The sequence below is a fragment of the Stylophora pistillata genome, chromosome 8 (genome assembly GCF_964205215.1).
Source record: "Stylophora pistillata chromosome 8, jaStyPist1.2, whole genome shotgun sequence".
NCBI lineage: Eukaryota > Metazoa > Cnidaria > Anthozoa > Scleractinia > Pocilloporidae > Stylophora > Stylophora pistillata.
Window position 1 is genome coordinate 3,979,064 of NC_142526.1, and position 18,387 is coordinate 3,997,450.

At 38.5% G+C, this 18,387-nt stretch overlaps 1 protein-coding gene and 1 long non-coding RNA gene across 2 annotated transcripts; both read left to right on the forward strand.

Annotated features, from left to right (window-relative positions):
- Nucleotide 1: 1 nt before the first annotated feature.
- Nucleotides 2-7,996, forward strand: LOC111337496 (selenoprotein K). The gene is made up of 7 exons (XM_022943812.2): nucleotides 2-79; nucleotides 154-238; nucleotides 351-369; nucleotides 4,462-4,520; nucleotides 5,663-5,715; nucleotides 6,826-6,868; nucleotides 7,786-7,996. The coding sequence occupies exons 1-6, from the start codon at nucleotides 61-63 to the stop codon at nucleotides 6,861-6,863; spliced, it is 273 nt and encodes a 90-aa protein (XP_022799547.1). The 5' UTR covers nucleotides 2-60; the 3' UTR covers nucleotides 6,864-6,868; nucleotides 7,786-7,996.
- A 5,620-nt stretch (nucleotides 7,997-13,616) lies between these two features.
- Nucleotides 13,617-15,512, forward strand: LOC148724487 (uncharacterized). The gene is made up of 2 exons (XR_015991275.1): nucleotides 13,617-13,985; nucleotides 14,165-15,512. It is a non-coding gene; the product is annotated as an uncharacterized LOC148724487 (long non-coding RNA).
- The last annotated feature ends 2,875 nt before the right edge of the window (nucleotides 15,513-18,387 follow it).

Genomic DNA, 18,387 nt, shown 5'->3' on the forward strand with positions numbered 1-18,387 from the left:
TCATCAAAAAGAGGCTCGATCCAAGCCTTGCGCAATCAAAATAGCAACTGATTCATCAAAATGGTGTACGTTTCTGGAAGTAAGAGGACTTTGGGAATCCAAAATAGCCCTTTTCTTTTATGTACTGTAACTATTTCTTCTTTCGATTTCCAGGTAACGTCGTAGAAAGTAGATCGATATGGAGATTGTCCATATTCTCCGACGTCTTCTGGGGAATTATCAACTTCGTCATCTTATTGTAAGCAAATGATACGATATTTCTTTGTGGACATTACACGTAAAACGTTTTTGTTATTTGTATCTCTAACGATTTGCTCTTTCTTTCCTTTGTCTTCAATTTTCAAAAACAGCTTCCACACCATGTTTTCGGTGAGTGTTTTTACGCTTAAAAGCATCACACGTCGCCGTTAATGATGTGGTATACGTACGCATTGCAAATGTCGTGTTTGGAATAAGCTGAGTTATTAAATCACGCTATAGCTGAAGCTAGGATTTTTCTGCCACTTTGCTGTATTTGATACCTGAAACACGAGAGACAAGTAAACCTACCAGCACTTGCGAATTATTTTTAGCTACACATGATACTTTAATACAGTATGGAGTGGGGCCGTCAGTGATACATAGAGAAACAGGAAGTGATGTAGAAATAATTGCCGCATAACAGTTCATTAGCTACTAGAAGTGATGAGGTGAAGCTGTTTCTTTCCATATTATTGGACTTTCTGTCTTGTCACATACAATTTGAAATCACTGATATCTATGCAATCTGATTTATTCACAAACACACTTTTTATATATATACAAATTAATTGAAGGAAGCCTTAATCACTGATATCTATGCAATCTGATTTATTCACAAACACACTTTTTATATATATACAAATTAATTGAAGGAAGCCTTACACTGCTATCAAAAGTAAAATGTTTTAAAAATCTGAGCTTTCACCAATCAACGGCATCATCAGGGATAATAAAATATTCTGGGAGCACTATATATATATATATATATATATAAAAGGTAATATTAAAAAGAGTCTGATGAAATGTGTAAAAGATGCGACTATGTATGAAAGCTGTAGAAATAAACTGTGAAAGGGACATAATTATAAGGTTCTAATGATGAACTGTTATAAACAAAGAAATTATAAAAGCGTTAAAATGGTCTAAAAAATGAGATACTAAAATAGAAGGTCTGCAAATTCATTACATTCTTCCCGGGAATTGAGTGTAGGCTTGTACTTTCTAATGTAAAATGCTTCGTAAAGGTGTAGATTAGTAGATTCATTTTCATTCATAATAATCTTGACATCAATGCCTTCGTGGTCTTTGTTTTGGCAGGAATAGATATGTTTTTTCAGGGACGAGTTTCCATTGTTGAGATGTTTCTTTACGCAGTCGTGGATGAAGCGTGTCATACTACCAATATATTGTTGATTGCAGCTGTTACATGTGAGCTGGTATACTACATTTCATCGTAAACATAATTGGTGTTAGAGATTGGGCACTTGTCTCTGGTGCATTTGTGTACTTTGGGGGTGTAGGATAGAGCTTTTCTGAGTTTAAAGGATTTGTGGGAAATACATATCAGGATGTTTTCTTTCCTAAAGATGTTAGAGATCCTGTGATTTAGTCATTCAGAGATGTATGGGAACTTGAGGTGTGACCATTCTGTGTTGGCAGGTTGGGAGTTTCTTTGGGGGTGCTGTGGACATTTTAATTGTTCTATATTACTCTCTGGGTAACCGTTGAGGCGAAGGATGTTGTTGAATGTGCTTAGGTGTTATATTGCAGATATATGTGAGGAGCATCTGTCCTTGATGCGTTTTCGTTCGTTGCAGATGAAGTTGAGTTTGGATTTGCTGGGGGTCTCCCAAATCTTTTACACTCAGACAAGTCCTATCCCACACCCCAAAAGGTCAATTCCACGTTGCGGACGTGACATTTAGAGGCAAAATTTGGGTATTAAATGTCTCCTAAAGCCAGATCCACTCTATTTGAATTGAAATTAGTCATGTCATAAAATTACCCGTGAAGTACCTTTTATTTTGCCAGAAAACATTTTGACTATCTCTTAGAGATCCAGAGAAAATAATTTTTCAAAGTGTGTTGCGGATGTGACTCCTAAAACAACCATTGATTTGAATTGCTTTTGGTTACTTCAAATTTCCTGTGAATTGAAAACCTTTTAAAAAAACTGCATATACTAACTAAATGCAATAGTAACTGTGCTTCATAAATCTGAAAAGATATTATAGAAATTACTTGTTACCATGAATTTATTAACAAAAATGTTGTGTTGCGGACGTGACCAAAATTTGTTGCGGACATGACATTTTGGGGATGTTCAGGAAAGAGCTTTTCATTCACCCCTAATAACGTTCAGAGTAATATGCCACTGAAGTAAAAATGCTATTTTTATTGCTTTTATCTGTAAATTGGGAAATAAATAACAAATAATATATATAAAGAATAAAGATGTTGCGTTGTGGACATGACCAAAATTTGTTGCTGAGGTGACATTTTGGGGATGTTCAAGAAAGAGCTTTTCATTCACCACTAATAACGTTCAGAGTAATGCCACTGAAGTAAAAATGCTGTTTTTATTGCTTTTATCTGTAAATTGGGAAATAAATAACAAATAAAATATAAAAACTTTGATGATCTAGGTCGTTTTGTAGGTCAAAGGGCATTTATATATTTTTGGAAAATTGTAAAAAAGTGATAGCTTTACATATATCATAATATGTCTATAATTATCATTTGCTGTCATTAAATATCAACATATCTTCTCATGTTTGAAAATTTTATGAGGTTTTCTGGGTTTTTACAAATGTGTCATGTCCGCAACGGTCACGTCCGCAACCCAATATCTCTTAAATAGTTGACAAATTTGAGCAAGCTGGGGTGTCAAAATTATCATAATACTTAACAATAAGAGCAACATAAATAAGACCTGAAACAGTTGAGAACCTACATAGAAATTAAATAAATGTTACTCTGAATCATACCCTGAAGGTCACGTCCGCAACACTTTTTATGTCTTTGTACGTCTGAGACATTAAATGTTTGAGAATTTTTTTCTTTTTGCATTGAAAGGCTCATCCTAGTGGGTAGTTAAGATCTCAAAATTTGATTCATGGCAATCAATTTCTTTGAGATATAGCAATTTAGATATTGGTATGTAAAATGGCTTATTTGGTTAATAAAAACCCTCAAAAACAATGGCATCACACAAACTGGGCGTGTCCACTACTGCCGATCTAGATTTGGATTCTTATAGAACTATGTATAAGCTTTCATTAAAAGTAAGTTTGGCTCTCATATTTTGAATTTGAAAATCTGTCAAATTTTCATGTCTCATGTGGAATAGCCCAAAAGTACACAAATGCACCAGAGACAAGTGCCTCATCTCTAACAATGGATTATGTTTACCATGAAATGTAGTATACCGGCTCAACATGTAACAGCTGCAATCAACAATACATTGGTAGTACAACACGCTTCATCCACAACCGCGTAAAGGAACATCTCAACAATGGAAACTCGTCCCTGAAAAAACATATCTATTCCTTCCAAAACAAAGACCATGAAGACATTGATGTCAAGATTATTATGAATGAAAATGACCCTGCTAATCTATGCCTTTACAAATATTTTACGTTAGAAAGTACAAGCCTACACTCAATTCCTGGGAAGAATGTAGTGAATTTGCCGACCTTCTATTTAAGTATCTCATTTTTTAGACCATTTTTATGCTTTTATAAGTTCTTTGTTTATAACAGTTCATCATTAGAGCCTTATAATTATGTCCCATTCACAGTTTATTTCTACAGCTTTCATATATAGTCACATCTTTTACACATTTCACCACGCACTCTTTTTACATAAAAATAGTGCTCTCGGAATATTTTTTTTATCCCTGATGATGCCGTTGATCGGTGAAAGCTCGGATTTTTAAAACATTTTACTTCTTACAGCAGTGTAAGGCTTCATTCGATTAATTTGTATATATTTTAACAATGCTGCTGAAGGATTATATACGCTACTTTTTGCTCTTTATGACATCTTTTACCCGGCCAGTGAGAAAGCAACAAATCAGATTTCAAGACTTGTTTAAAGTAACCAATCAAATTGTAGGGAAATAAAAGACAAAGAAGCCATTGTTTGGTAAATCTCTAACTTTTACTCCAAAAACTATCCTTTTCCCATTATAATTTCTTCCCACTCCCACTTTTTTTACAACTGGCTTAGACCTGTGCTTCCTTGGTTAATTTTCAAGATCACACTAAAGAGAGAAACAAACAAAATTTTATTTACCTTTTAAGTTAGGAATTAAAATACAAATCTGTTAAACAATCCCTTTCCATGAAATGGTGTGAGGGAAATAAATATTAAAATACTTTCTTCAAGAACAAGTTCGAAATATATAGTACAATTGAATTGAATTTGTTATATTTTCAGCCTGGACTTACAAAACATGGCAACTCGTATTCTAATTCAGAGTACAGACCTGGAGGAGGGTGAGTTTGTTTGTTTTTAAACATGTGCTTTTTAAATGTCTTTATTTTCTTGTGTGACCAAAGATGTGTGATGACTAAGTGAGCCTTATGCAAGTTTAAAACAAATTAAAAGTTATCTAATTCTCACCCAAAGCCTTGCTTTGAAGGTGGGGACTAGTGATTTACAATGGGCAAGTATTCACTAAATAGGGAAATTAAAAGAATACTGGGCTCTTAAAAGCAACAAGAAAGTGGTAAAGATTCATGACAATTTTCATACCAAGAAGAATTGGCAACAAACTTTCATTAAATGAATAATATGTATTTGTGTGGAAGAGCTAATTGAAGCTACCAAGGTTTACATGTAACTGACATGAAGGTACTCCAGTGAATAATAATGCCTCTTCTATGCAACTGTGGGAGAAGGGTGGCCTAATATTTGGAGGGTTGGACTCTGAGCCAAGTAGTTCAGGTTCACAACCTGGCCAGGTCATTGTGGCGTGTTTATGGGCAAAATGCTTTACTCACAGTGCCTTTCTCCACCCAGAGGTATATAAGGGTATAATTTGGATATATCAACAAAGTTGAAATGGTAAACTGGCCACCGTAACGATTACAAAAGCTGATGTTTCGAGCGTTAGCCCTTCGTCAGAGCGAAGGGCTCCGACGAAGGGCTAACGCTCGAAACGTCAGCTTTTTTAATCGATATGTTGGCCAATTTACCATTTCAACTTTGTTGATATATCCAAATTATTTCGTTACCCCCACCGACGCAGCCCCAAACAGTTTCTTTCGAAACTATCAGCCTTTATTCATTTGTATATTAAGGGTACTTGTGAATTTTCAGGTACCTCATGAAATGCTGTGGGGTAATTCTGTGATGCACTAGCATCCCATTCAGGGGGGAGAAATGATACTCCTAGAGTATTTCATTGCTATTGAAAACAAGATAAGTTCTGGGTGGGTGAACCATGTGGCTCAAGTATAGACTTTACCTTTAACTTTTCTACAGTCAAAATAAAATCTTTGATGGAAAAACATGAGAGAAAAATTCCAGTTTGAGGGCAGTGGATAAGGGGACCATCAGGGCGGGGAAAAACTGAACAGCCCTGGGAGATGCAAGATTTTTGTTGTTGTGATCAGATTTTAAATTCTCATTTTAGGCCTCCAAGACCACCTGGCAGAAGATTTGGGAGAGTTCGTGGAGGAGGTGGAGGTAATAAACAAGATACTTAGAATCATTCTAGCTACTTAAAAATTATCAACTCCCATGAGTGATCAAGACAGAATTTCCCCTTACAATATCAACACAGAATCAAGCAGATGAGTGATGATAAGTATGTGTGATCAAGTGGCGACGAGTGAAATTAGGAAATAATTTCCTGCGCATTTTGTCAAAATTCTGATAATTTCCTGAGCCTTTAGGCAAGGGAAATTATCAGAATTTTGACAAAACGTAAGTGAAATTATTTCCTAACTTCGAGAAAACCATTTGATTACCTTTTAATATCATGGGTGACAAATTATGTTCACAACCCTAATTGTTTTTACTGGTTTATTCTTGTTTACACACAGAGGCGTAAAATCGCTCGAGTACTTTATCCAACTACTCGGGAAGAATCATCTCCAGGTTTTTCTCAAAGCTATTTTCGTCACACCACTTCTCAAAAACTCGCACCCGGTTAATTATGCTCTTTCGCGTATTTAAATCTTTGGCCACGTCTTTTAATTTTGTAACTTCTCCAAGGGTCACCTTCTTAAACCTCAACACCATCTTGGCTCTGATCGAGATACAAGAGATGTTACCATGGCAATTTTGTAATTTCACATGTGAAATTAAAAATTAACGCTGAAATTTCGCTCCAAAATTAAGGAGTAATTTGTCACCTATGATATTAGAGAGAAAAAATAAACTAACATCATATGAATTGCACAGCAGACAGTAAAGAGAATTGCTAATGAGAAATGGAAGTGAAAGGGCTAAATCTTTTTTCAGTCAAGTCTGCTGATCAACTACGAAGTTCTCAGCACAATGCTCCCAAAAGAACCACAAAATGTTGTCATTCCTTTGATTAATTGTTTGCTTTAAGCCTTTATTTCTAATGAGTGACCAAGACAGAATTTCTCCAGACAAAATTAATACCATGTAAAGTGGAGAAATGATAAGAGTAAAAATATTAAATTAGGGAATTATTAGTGGATGCCATACCAAATTCTCCAAACTAACCTCAGAAGAATTGTATAGCAGACAGTTAGGAGAATTACGAAGGTGATCTTGGGGACAGAAAGTGTCTTTTACAAACCTTGTGCTCATCTCTTTGAACAGGTGCCCCTTACAATCCCGGTCCTCCCATGGGTGGATGAGGAAGGTATATAGTGTAGTTCTTCAATGAAATCATTTTTTATTTTATTTATTGATTTTTTTTCTTTCTTTGGATAAGCTTTTTGATGTTGAATGGTTAGTTAATGATGCTGTCCTTGCAAATCGGAAAGTACAAATCCGGCCTAAATAGAAAGAGAAGATATTATATTGAAGTGCAAAGCATTTGCGAAAACTGGATGCACGGTTTTCGGGATTCCAGATCTTAACAATTGCACTTTGCAATAAAAATTGATTCTTCCCTATTCCTCCTCTTTTGTTGTATGCCTGTCATGCTCTCCTTGTAAATCTAGTACTATGAGGTGAAATTTTTGAAAAGATGAACATTCTCATCCATATGGTGGTCAGACTTTTCCTTGCCCAGAAATAAATCATGTTTTCACAGTTTTATGAGTCTTATACCCCATTCACATCAGTAAAACTTTCAAAAGATGAAAGTGATAGTTTGTCTCACGATGCGATCATTTTGGATGTGGATCGCAACATTTCAACAGCATACTGCTAGTCTTCTCTAGGTGATGAGGTCCATAGAGTACACATCACCTACATGCTGTAGTGCTGACAGCTGGGATTCTTTGGATCAGGTTCCCTCTGTGTTTCGTTGCCGCACAGCTCTTCTGCTGTTATGCAAAAATTGTTTGTAAACGGTTTTATAACTGAATGAAACAGAAACAGAGAAATAAAAACTGAATTTTCCATAGGATTCAGGAAGTCACTGACTCAGTTTAATTTTTAATGTACTAAATTTAAAATAAAATTTTAAACTGTGTTTAACAAAACAGCTTTAAAACATGAATAAGCTTTGGTGTGAGTCGGGTTAAAAAAAAAAAGAAAAACTACGTTTTTGCAGATATCAGAATGATTTACTTTTTCTTTGTTTTGTTTTGTTTTTTTGTTTGACCCTAGGTAAATGCTTGTCAATCTGGCTCCACTGGTATGACAAGCAGAATACATAGCGACAGCAAAGAGATTCTGTATTCACCTGCAGATGAATGACGTCACCTAGGGAAAACTTCAACAGGAACCTGGATTGTGGCCGATAGTCTTTTCGCTGACTTTGCTATAATTTTTGTATTAAAAGATCGTTGTAGATATTTAAAATTTTACGTTTACCTTCCGTATTGACTCAAGATTTGTTTAGAAATGAAAAGTGTAAACTGTTTTTATCCTACGGGTGTACAAGAATTATGATTTTACCTAGCTTGTGTAGCTGGCGGTTTTGTGGGCGCTTTGAAGCATCAGGGAGTTTTTCCCAACACTCGGCTTCGCCGCTCACCACAGGGTAGATTTGGTAATGGTAATGGTAATGGTTTATTAGATATGAATTCGGCACTAAAATGAAATACTTCATATTTACAAGAAATTACAAAAAATATTTACAAATTAAATGAGACTGTATAAATAAAAATTTTGCCGGGGGACTGGGTTACCGGCTCACAAGATTCTATTTAACAATTATTCCACGAGCGCGCGTTGGATATGAGATGATAGATAGCCAACGAGGCGCGTAGCGCCGAGTTGGCTATAATCATCTCATATCCAACAAACGCGAGTGGAATAATTGTTTTATTAAAAAAACGCCCCCAAACTATTAGACAAATCTTCTCGACTTTATTTTGTGAGAAGAAACCGGATTTAACAATGTACAGAAATTAGATTATGGTATATTGGCTCATATACCATAATGGCTGAGCCAATAAGAACCATAATGGCTAAGCCAATAAAAAGTCTTGAATTGCATTATCCAATGATCCAGTTTTTAATAATAACAAATTATTACAAATGTGATATAAGTCTATAGCGATAATTCATTAAGCTTTGACGTCATTGCGGGAAAAAAACTTATTTGAAATCGTTTTGTCCTACATTTAAAAAGAGTCAAGTTATTGCTGGAGCGCAGCTGACGGCGGTGTGTGTCTAGTCTTTTCTGTGGAATTAATGGTGACAACTGTGAGTTTTTAATTTTCTTGAACTGTTCGAGGCAAAGACTTTCCCTATTTTCTTCCAGTGTGGGGTAATTCAAAACATTACATGCAGTTCTGTAAGAAATTAGTGGTTCGATTATCCTCAAAGCTCTTCTTTGTATCTGTTCTAAATTGTCCACAAGGTAAGATGGAAGGCTAGAATGCCATACCGGGCAGGCGTACTCCAATTTGACTAAAGAAGATTATCATATGACATTGAGAACGATGTGTCTTATCGGCTGCTGATGATAATTAAGTTACCATAGTCGTCTTTCCTGAATGGAAGCCGCATCCAAGCGGGAGAATCCGCCCTTTTTCCCTCATGATCCACAAGAAAAAGAATCAAATTAATGCTAATCTCGAGCCCAGGGTCATTTTGGCTCCTTGCCAGCGGTATGGTTGCCAAATAATGACGGTCGTTATTTGGCGACCATACCGCTTACAAGGGAGCCAAAATGACCCTGGACTGAAGATTGGATTCAGAACGGTTAATTTCTCCTAGGCTCCTTTTAAGGAATTATAGCTAATAAATGCAAACAGATTCCTTATGTCCCTCACTAAATGAAAGGGTGTGGTTGACTGTGAATTAAACATAATAAGGCTCAATATTGAGAACCAATCAAAGGAATTGTCTTAGGTCACATGATAAGTTATTTGTTCTTCCTAAACGCTAGACGCGCTCCCAATTTCCTCTTTGTTTATCGTCCTACGTGTTCGAATAATCTGCTTGAATCGCAGCTTTTTATTTAGAAAATATGTCACAACCCGATACCAAGAGCTGGCTGAAAGCGAAATACCATGTTCTCATAGGTGTGAGATTCCTAAATTGCTATAATGAAGCACACACTATGCCGCAAACAGACAACGAAAGGGACGTTGTAATTGTACAGGACTCCCTCGATGCAACACTGGTTAAAATTTGAAAAGACGTTCTTCAGACATACGGTGAGACAGTTTGGAAAGGAATCACTGGACCAAAAGACAGTCACAACAGCAGCGGCTGTGGGTCGAACCAGCCTTCAAAGGCGTAGACGAGGCTTGTTCAAGACCGCTGAAAAGGAAGGGTTTACTCTGGGCTCCCTTTAAGGAATTATAGGTAATTGATAAATACAGATCTGTTGTCACTTCAATGCGAGGGTGCGGTCTAGTATCCGATGATAAACGATAACACTGCTCAATTGAGAACCAATCAAAGCACGTGCCTTTAGTCACATGATCAGTTACTTGTTACGTCCTTAGAAGACGCTAACCTCTCCCAATTTCCTCCTTTTTCAGCGTCTTTCGTGTAGAAACGATCTGTTTGATTCGTAGCTTTTGATCAACTTGAAGGTAATATGGCACAAGGTGGGATTGATACCAACCGGCTAACTTGGCTTCAAGAGACCTACCAGAGTCTTGTAGGTATGAGTTTTCAAGGAACCTATTGCGGACAATTTTCTATGCCACAGACAGGAAACGTGCGAGATGTAATCGCAGTAGCATCGCTAGATCTCCTCAATACGATACTGGCTAGCATTTCAAACGCCGTGCTCGGTCAAACCTTTGGTAGCTTAGTTTGGAAAGGAATCACCGGACCAGAGGACAGCATCTTATTTCCTCAGCGTTGGCTGTGGGTCGAACCGGTCTTTAGTTTAGTGTCAGTATCAGTGGGAAGCACTTATAATTTCACAATCGATCACTGTGAGCCCTTTCAATGCAGCGGTGGTACTTTCTCTCACGGCGTCAGCATCAAAGTCAGCCTTGCTTGATGGTTATTCGTATTTACCAAGATTACCTACCGAACGAGGAGCTCATAGAACTCACTGACGTAAGCGGAACTTTATACAGGCAAGCGACTTAGTTACCCCACAACAAACTTCACTGACATGATTTTATGCAAAGACTGCAGTAGAGGAGTTTTAATCTACGAATTACTCTTGATAAATACTTCATATTTAGGTATAGGATAAAGTAGGCAAATAGAGTTAAAGCACTGTACGTAGTAACTTCCAGCTCTAACGTCTAGTATGAGATATTTAGACTGAAAGAATTACAGTCCGCATCTTCTTCCAACTTTCACTTTGACGGCCACTTGTAACTTCAAGATGGAGTCCATTACTGGAGCTGCTATTGTAGACTTAGCTTTGCTGTTTCTGAAAGCCAGTGTAACTCAATGTAGTACTGTAGGAATTTGAAGATTCAGTGAACGTAGGATCAGTAATAGAGACATTTTAGCGACCTCGCGGTGAAGAACTTTCATAGGCGGCCAAGACTGGACTGCAGAGGCACTGAAAGTCAAACATTCTACAGATTCATAGACAAGACTCTGAAGCTCGCAGCATCTGTGAGTGTTTGCTTAAGAACTTTAACAGTTTATAAACATTTTTCTAAGTTTTAGTGAGTAAGCTAATCAAATGTTACAAATAATTTGACTAATTTGGTTGTGTAGTTTACAGCCAACTAGTTCACTGGAGCGAACTGGTTCATAATCTGGCTTAAGCTGCTGAAGTACTATAATATTCCCTTTTTTAACATTGCTACTTGTATTAGCATTGCCTAGGATAAATGAAAAAGGTATGTAAACGTAACTGATTCTCTCTAGTAATAATGAACAAGAAACGCGAAATACAAGCGTTTGTTAGACTTTACGTTTCTTCTTTCGCTTCATTCAGCTTCGTAGCATTCATCCAGATGTGTTTTTTAGTCTGCAATGGCCAATGATTTGCTTCTTGCTTGCTCTGACGCAAGGGCTGAAATTTCTTTCGAATGAGAGCCTAAACTTCTAAACTCGGCAAAGGGGTTCATTTATACCAAATTATGAACTCTAGTTGATAAAAAAAGAAAAAAAAAAACACGTGTTGTGTGACTTACCGCTAACAGCGCGGAGCAGCCGTCTTTTAGAGCTACTTATAACTTGATTAATTAATATTATGTCCCTATTTACGAGGGTAAACTGGTCAAGCTCGCTGTGGTTCTCTTCAGTGAATGACTGTTACATTTGTCTCAATCGTTTCAGCGCTTGATTCTCGAACAGTCATGATAACTTTGCTCTGCGTTTCTCTGTCTCATTCTTCGCTTACATTTTGGCGGCAGCTGTACAATAGTAAACGAATACTTTCCCATATTGGACATGATTTCGTCGAGCACATTGTTATCACACGAGAATATTAGTCACGTTTTGAATATCGTTGACTTCAAATTTATTGAAACCTTCAATGTTGTAGAAACAATGTAATTTCCGAGAAACCACAAATCATTTCCGGGCATGACATCAGTAGGGGTGGTTGCATGGCCGTGGAGTCATTGCCTCGTTCCCAACCTGAGATTTCTTCTTTCTCTATCGGATATGATTGTGGATATGGCGTGGAAAAAGAAAATAGTCTTTAATGACCAGATTAAAGAGCAAAAGAGCCCATCCTGGAGGCTGACAATCAGGGTCCAGTTTTTCGAGGGCCGATTAGCACTAATCCAGGATTGAATTTTGATTGAGGTTTCCTTACATCTTTATTCAAGAACCTTTAGGAGATAATTTTCCCTGTTCTTTTTAAAGCACCCGATCATCAAATTGTAGACACAAAATAATTAAACTGAACTTTCTCCTAAAGCTTTCAGATCTGAAATCAAATTTCACGCTAATCCAATCACAGCGCACCGTTCCAAGAGAGAGCCAATAAGACTGACCAGCGACCTGAAAAATATTTGGTCGACTGCAGCCCCGTTCAACTTCCCCCCCCCCCCCCACCCCACCTCCTCCTCCCCCATTCCTCATTTTTTTGCTCTTCGTCTCGGTTGAGCTTCGGAATTCAGACAAGCAACGTTGCGTTTCATAATCATGATGGACAAGGACGTGGAAGCTTTGAAGGCTTAGTAACTGAAATATGACCAAAAAGTGTCCGATGCCCGCAAGAATATTATGGCATCCTACTCTCTGCTTAAGGGAGATGTATTTCAAGCTAAGTACACAGAAAGGCACAAAACGTACTTGGACAGGATTCACAGGGTCCGAAAACGGAGGACAATAGACCAATATTACTAACTGTGGGTAAAGCGGTCATCTCTATTAAGCGGTCTAAGTCCTAAAGACCTATTTCACTTTCCCTATTTTCTTCCAGTGTGGGGTAATCCAAAACATTACATGCAGTTCTGCAAGAAATTAGTGGTTCGATTATCCTGAAAGCTCTTCTTTGTATCTGTTCTAAATTGTACACAAGGTAAGATGGAAGGCTAGAATGCCATATCGGGCAGGCGTACTCCAATTTGACTAAAGAAGATTATCATATGACATTGAGAACGATGTGTCTTATCGGCTGCTGATGATAATTAAGTTACCATAGTCGTCTTTCCTGAATGGAGGCCGCATCCAAGCGGGAGAATCCGCCCTTTTTCCCTCATGATCCACAGGAAAAAGAATCAAATTAATGCTAATCTCGAGCCCAGGGTCATTTTGGCTCCTTGCCAGCGGTATGGCTGCCAAATAATGACGATCGTTATTTGGCGACCATACCGCTGACAAGGGAGCCAAAATGACCCTGGACTCAAGATTGGATCCAGAACGGTTAATTTCTCCTAGGCTTCTTTTAAGGAATTATAGCTAATAAATGCAAACAGATTCATTGTGTCCCTCACTAAATGAAAGGGTGTGGTTGACTGTGAATTAAACATAATAAGGCTCAATATTGAGAACCAATAAAGGAATTCTCTTAGGTCACATGATAAGTTATTTGTTCTTCCTAAACGCTAGACGCGATCCCAATTTCCTCTTTGTTTATCGTCCTACGTGTTCGAATAATCTGCTCGAATCGCAGCTTTTTATTTAGGAAATATGTCACAACCCGATACCAAGAGCTGGCTGAAAGCGAAATACCAGGTTCTCATAGGTGTGAGATTCCTAAATTGCTATAATGAAGCACACACTATGCCGCAAACAGACAACGAAAGGGACGTTGTAATTGTACAGGACTCCCTCGATGTAACACTGGCTAAAATTTGAAAAGACGTTCTTCAGACATACGGTGAGACAGTTTGGAAAGGAATCACTGGACCAAAAGACAGTCGCAACAGCATCGGCTGTGGGTCGAACCAGCCTTCAAAGGCGTAGACGAGGCTTGTTCAAGACCGCTGAAAAGGAAGGGTTTGCTCTGGGCTCCCTTTAAGGAATTATAGGTAATTGATAAATACAGATTTGTTGTCACTTCAATGTGAGGGTGCGGTCTAATATCCGATGATAAACGATAACACTGCTCAATTGAGAACCAATCAAAGCACGTGCCTTTAATCACATGATCAGTTACTTGTTACATCCTTAGAAGACGCTAACCTCTCCCAATTTCCTCCTTTTTCAGCGTCTTTCGTGTAGAAACGATTTGTTTGATTCGTAGCTTTTGATCAACTTGAAGGTAATATGGCACAAGGTGGGATTGATACCAACCGGCTAACTTGGCTTCAAGAGACCTACCAGAGTCTTGTAGGTATGAGTTTTCAAGGAGTCTATTGCGGACAATTTCCTATGCCACAGACAGGAAACGTGCGAGATGTAATCGCAGTAGCATCGCTAGATCCCCTCAATATGATACTGGCTGGCATTTCAAACGCCGTGCTCGGTCAAACCTTTGGTAGCTTAGTTTGGAAAGGAATCACCGGACCAGAGGACAGCATCTTCTTTCCTCAGCGTTGGCTGTGGGTCGAACCGGCCTTTAGTTTAGTGTCAGTATCAGTGGGAAGCACTTGTAATTTCAGAATCGATCACTGTGTGCCCTTTCAATGCAGCGGTGGTACTTTCTCTCACGGCGTCAGCATCAAAGTCAGCCTTGCTTGATGGTTATTCGTATTTACCAAGATTACCTACCGAACGAGGAGCTCATAGAACTCACTGACGTAAGCGGAACTTTATACAGGCAAGCGACTTAGTTACCCCACAACAAACTTCACTGACATGATTTTATGCAAAGACTGCAGTAGAGGAGTTTTAATCTACGAATTACTCTTGATAAATACTTCATATTTAGGTATAGGATAAAGTAGGCAAATAGAGTTAAAGCACTGTACGTAGTAGCTTCCAGCTCTAACGTCTAGTATGAGATATTTAGACTGAAAGAATTACAGTCCGCATCTTCTTCCAACTTTCACTTTTGACGGCCACTTTTAACTTCAAGATGGAGTCCATTACTGGAGCTGCTATTGTAGACTTAGCTTTGCTGTTTCTGAAAGCCAGTGTAACTCAATGCAGTAGTGTAGGAATTTGAAGATTCAGTGAACGTAGGATCAGTAATAGAGACATTTTAGCGACCTCGCGGTGAAGAACTTTCATAGGCGGCCAAGACTGGACTGCAGAGGCACTGAAAGTCAAACATTCTACAGATTCATAGACAAGACTCTGAAGCTCGCAGCATCTGTGAGTGTTTGCTTAAGAACATTAACAGTTTATAAACATTTTTCTAAGTTTTAGTGAGTAAGCTAATCAAATGTTACAAATAATTTGACTAATTTGGTTGTGTAGTTTACAGCCAACTAGTTCACTGGAGCGAACTGGTTCATAATCTGGCTTAAGCTGCTGAAGTACTATAATATTCCCTTTTTTAACATTGCTACTTGTATTAGCATTGCCTAGGATAAATGAAAAAGGTATGTAAACGTAACTGATTCTCTCTAGTAATAATGAACAAGAAACGCGAAATACAAGCGTTTGTTAGACTTTACGTTTCTTCTTTCGCTTCATTCAGCTTCGTAGCATTCATCCAGATGTGTTTTTTAGTCTGCAATGGCCAATGATTTGCTTCTTGCTTGCTCTGACGCAAGGGCTGAAATTTCTTTCGAATGAGAGCCTAAACTTCTAAACTCGGCAAAGGGGTTCATTTATACCAAATTATGAACTCTAGTTGATAAAAAAAGAAAAAAAAAAACACGTGTTGTGTGACTTACCGCTAACAGCGCGGAGCAGCCGTCTTTTAGAGCTACTTATAACTTGATTAATTAATATTATGTCCCTATTTACGAGGGTAAACTGGTCAAGCTCGCTGTGGTTCTCTTCAGTGAATGACTGTTACATTTGTCTCAATCGTTTCAGCGCTTGATTCTCGAACAGTCATGATAACTTTGCTCTGCGTTTCTCTGTCTCATTCTTCGCTTACATTTTGGCGGCAGCTGTACAATAGTAAACGAATACTTTCCCATATTGGACATGATTTCGTCGAGCACATTGTTATCACACGAGAATATTAGTCACGTTTTGAATATCGTTGACTTCAAATTTATTGAAACCTTCAATGTTGTAGAAACAATGTAATTTCCGAGAAACCACAAATCATTTCCGGGCATGACATCAGTAGGGGTGGTTGCATAGCCGTGGAGTCATTGCCTCGTTCCCAACCTGAGATTTCTTCTTTCTCTATCGGATATTGTGGATATGGCGTGGAAAAAGAAAATAGTCTTTAATGACTAGATTAAAGAGCAAAAGAGCCCATCCTGGAGGCTGACAATCAGGGTCCAGTTTTTCGAGGGCCGATTAGCACTAATCCAGGATTGAATTTTGATTGAGGTTTCCTTACATCTTTATTCAAGAACCTTTAGGAGATAATTTTCCCTGTTCTTTTTAAAGCACCCGATCATCAAATTGTAGACACAAAATAATTAAACTGAACTTTCTCCTAAAGCTTTCAGATCTGAAATCAAATTTCACGTTAATCCAATCACAGCGCACCGTTCCAAGAGAGAGCCAATAAGACTGACCAGCGACCTGAAAAATATTTGGTCGACTGCAGCCCCGTTCAACTTCCCCCCCCCCCCCCCACCCCACCTCCTCCTCCCCCATTCCTCATTTTTTTGCTCTTCGTCTCGGTTGAGCTTCGGAATTCAGACAAGCAACGTTGCGTTTCATAATCATGATGGACAAGGACGTGGAAGCTTTGAAGGCTTAGTTACTGAAATATGACCAAAAAGTGTCCGATGCCCGCAAGAATATTATGGCATCCTACTCTCTGCTTAAGGGAGATGTATTTCAAGCTAAGTACACAGAAAGGCACAAAACGTACTTGGACAGGATTCACAGGGTCCGAAAACGGAGGACAATAGACCAATATTACTAACTGTGGGTAAAGCGGTCATCTCTATTAAGCGGTCTAAGTCCTAAAGACCTATTTCACTTTCCCTATTTTCTTCCAGTGTGGGGTCATTCAAAACATTACATGCAGTTCTGCAAGAAATTAGTGGTTCGATTATCCTGAAAGCTCTTCTTTGTATCTGTTCTAAATTGTACACAAGGTAAGATGGAAGGCTAGAATGCCATATCGGGCAGGCGTACTCCAATTTGACAAAAGAAGATTATCATATGACATTGAGAACGATGTGTCTTATCGGCTGCTGATGATAATTAAGTTACCATAGTCGTCTTTCCTGAATGGAAGCCGCATCCAAGCGGGAGAATCCGCCCTTTTTCCCTCATGATCCACAGGAAAAAGAATCAAATTAATGCTAATCTCGAGCCCAGGGTCATTTTGGCTCCTTGCCAGCGGTATGGCTGCCAAATAATGACGATCGTTATTTGGCGACCATACCGCTGACAAGGGAGCCAAAATGACCCTGGACTCAAGATTGGATCCAGAACGGTTAATTTCTCCTAGGCTTCTTTTAAGGAATTATAGCTAATAAATGCAAACAGATTCCTTATGTCCCTCACTAAATGAAAGGGTGTGGTTGACTGTGAATTAAACATAATAAGGCTCAATATTGAGAACCAATAAAGGAATTCTCTTAGGTCACATGATAAGTTATTTGTTCTTCCTAAACGCTAGACGCGATCCCAATTTCCTCTTTGTTTATCGTCCTACGTGTTCGAATAATCTGCTTGAATCGCAGCTTTTTATTTAGGAAATATGTCACAACCCGATACCAAGAGCTGGCTGAAAGCGAAATACCAGGTTCTCATAGGTGTGAGATTCCTAAATTGCTATAATGAAGCACACACTATGCCGCAAACAGACAACGAAAGGGACGTTGTAATTGTACAGGACTCCCTCGATGTAACACTGGCTAAAATTTGAAAAGACGTTCTTCAGACATACGGTGAGACAGTTTGGAAAGGAATCACTTGACCAAAAGACAGTCGCAACAGCATCGGCTGTGGGTCGAACCAGCCTTCAAAGGCGTAGACGAGGCTTGTTCAAGACCGCTGAAAAGGAAGGGTTTGCTCTGGGCTCCCTTTAAGGAATTATAGGTAATTGATAAATACAGATTTGTTGTCACTTCAATGTGAGGGTGCGGTCTAATATCCGATGATAAACGATAACACTGCTCAATTGAGAACCAATCAAAGCACGTGCCTTTAATCACATGATCAGTTACTTGTTACGTCCTTAGAAGACGCTAACCTCTCCCAATTTCCTCCTTTTTCAGCGTCTTTCGTGTAGAAACGATTTGTTTGATTCGTAGCTTTTGATCAACTTGAAGGTAATATGGCACAAGGTGGGATTGATACCAACCGGCTAACTTGGCTTCAAGAGACCTACCAGAGTCTTGTAGGTATGAGTTTTCAAGGAGTCTATTGCGGACAATTTCCTATGCCACAGACAGG

Coding starts and splice junctions, on each gene's coding strand:
- LOC111337496 (XM_022943812.2), top strand. Junction 4,521..5,662: donor GAGTACAGACCTGGAGGAGG/GTGAGTTTGTTT, acceptor TTCTCATTTTAG/GCCTCCAAGACCACCTGGCA. Junction 5,716..6,825: donor AGTTCGTGGAGGAGGTGGAG/GTAATAAACAAG, acceptor CTCTTTGAACAG/GTGCCCCTTACAATCCCGGT.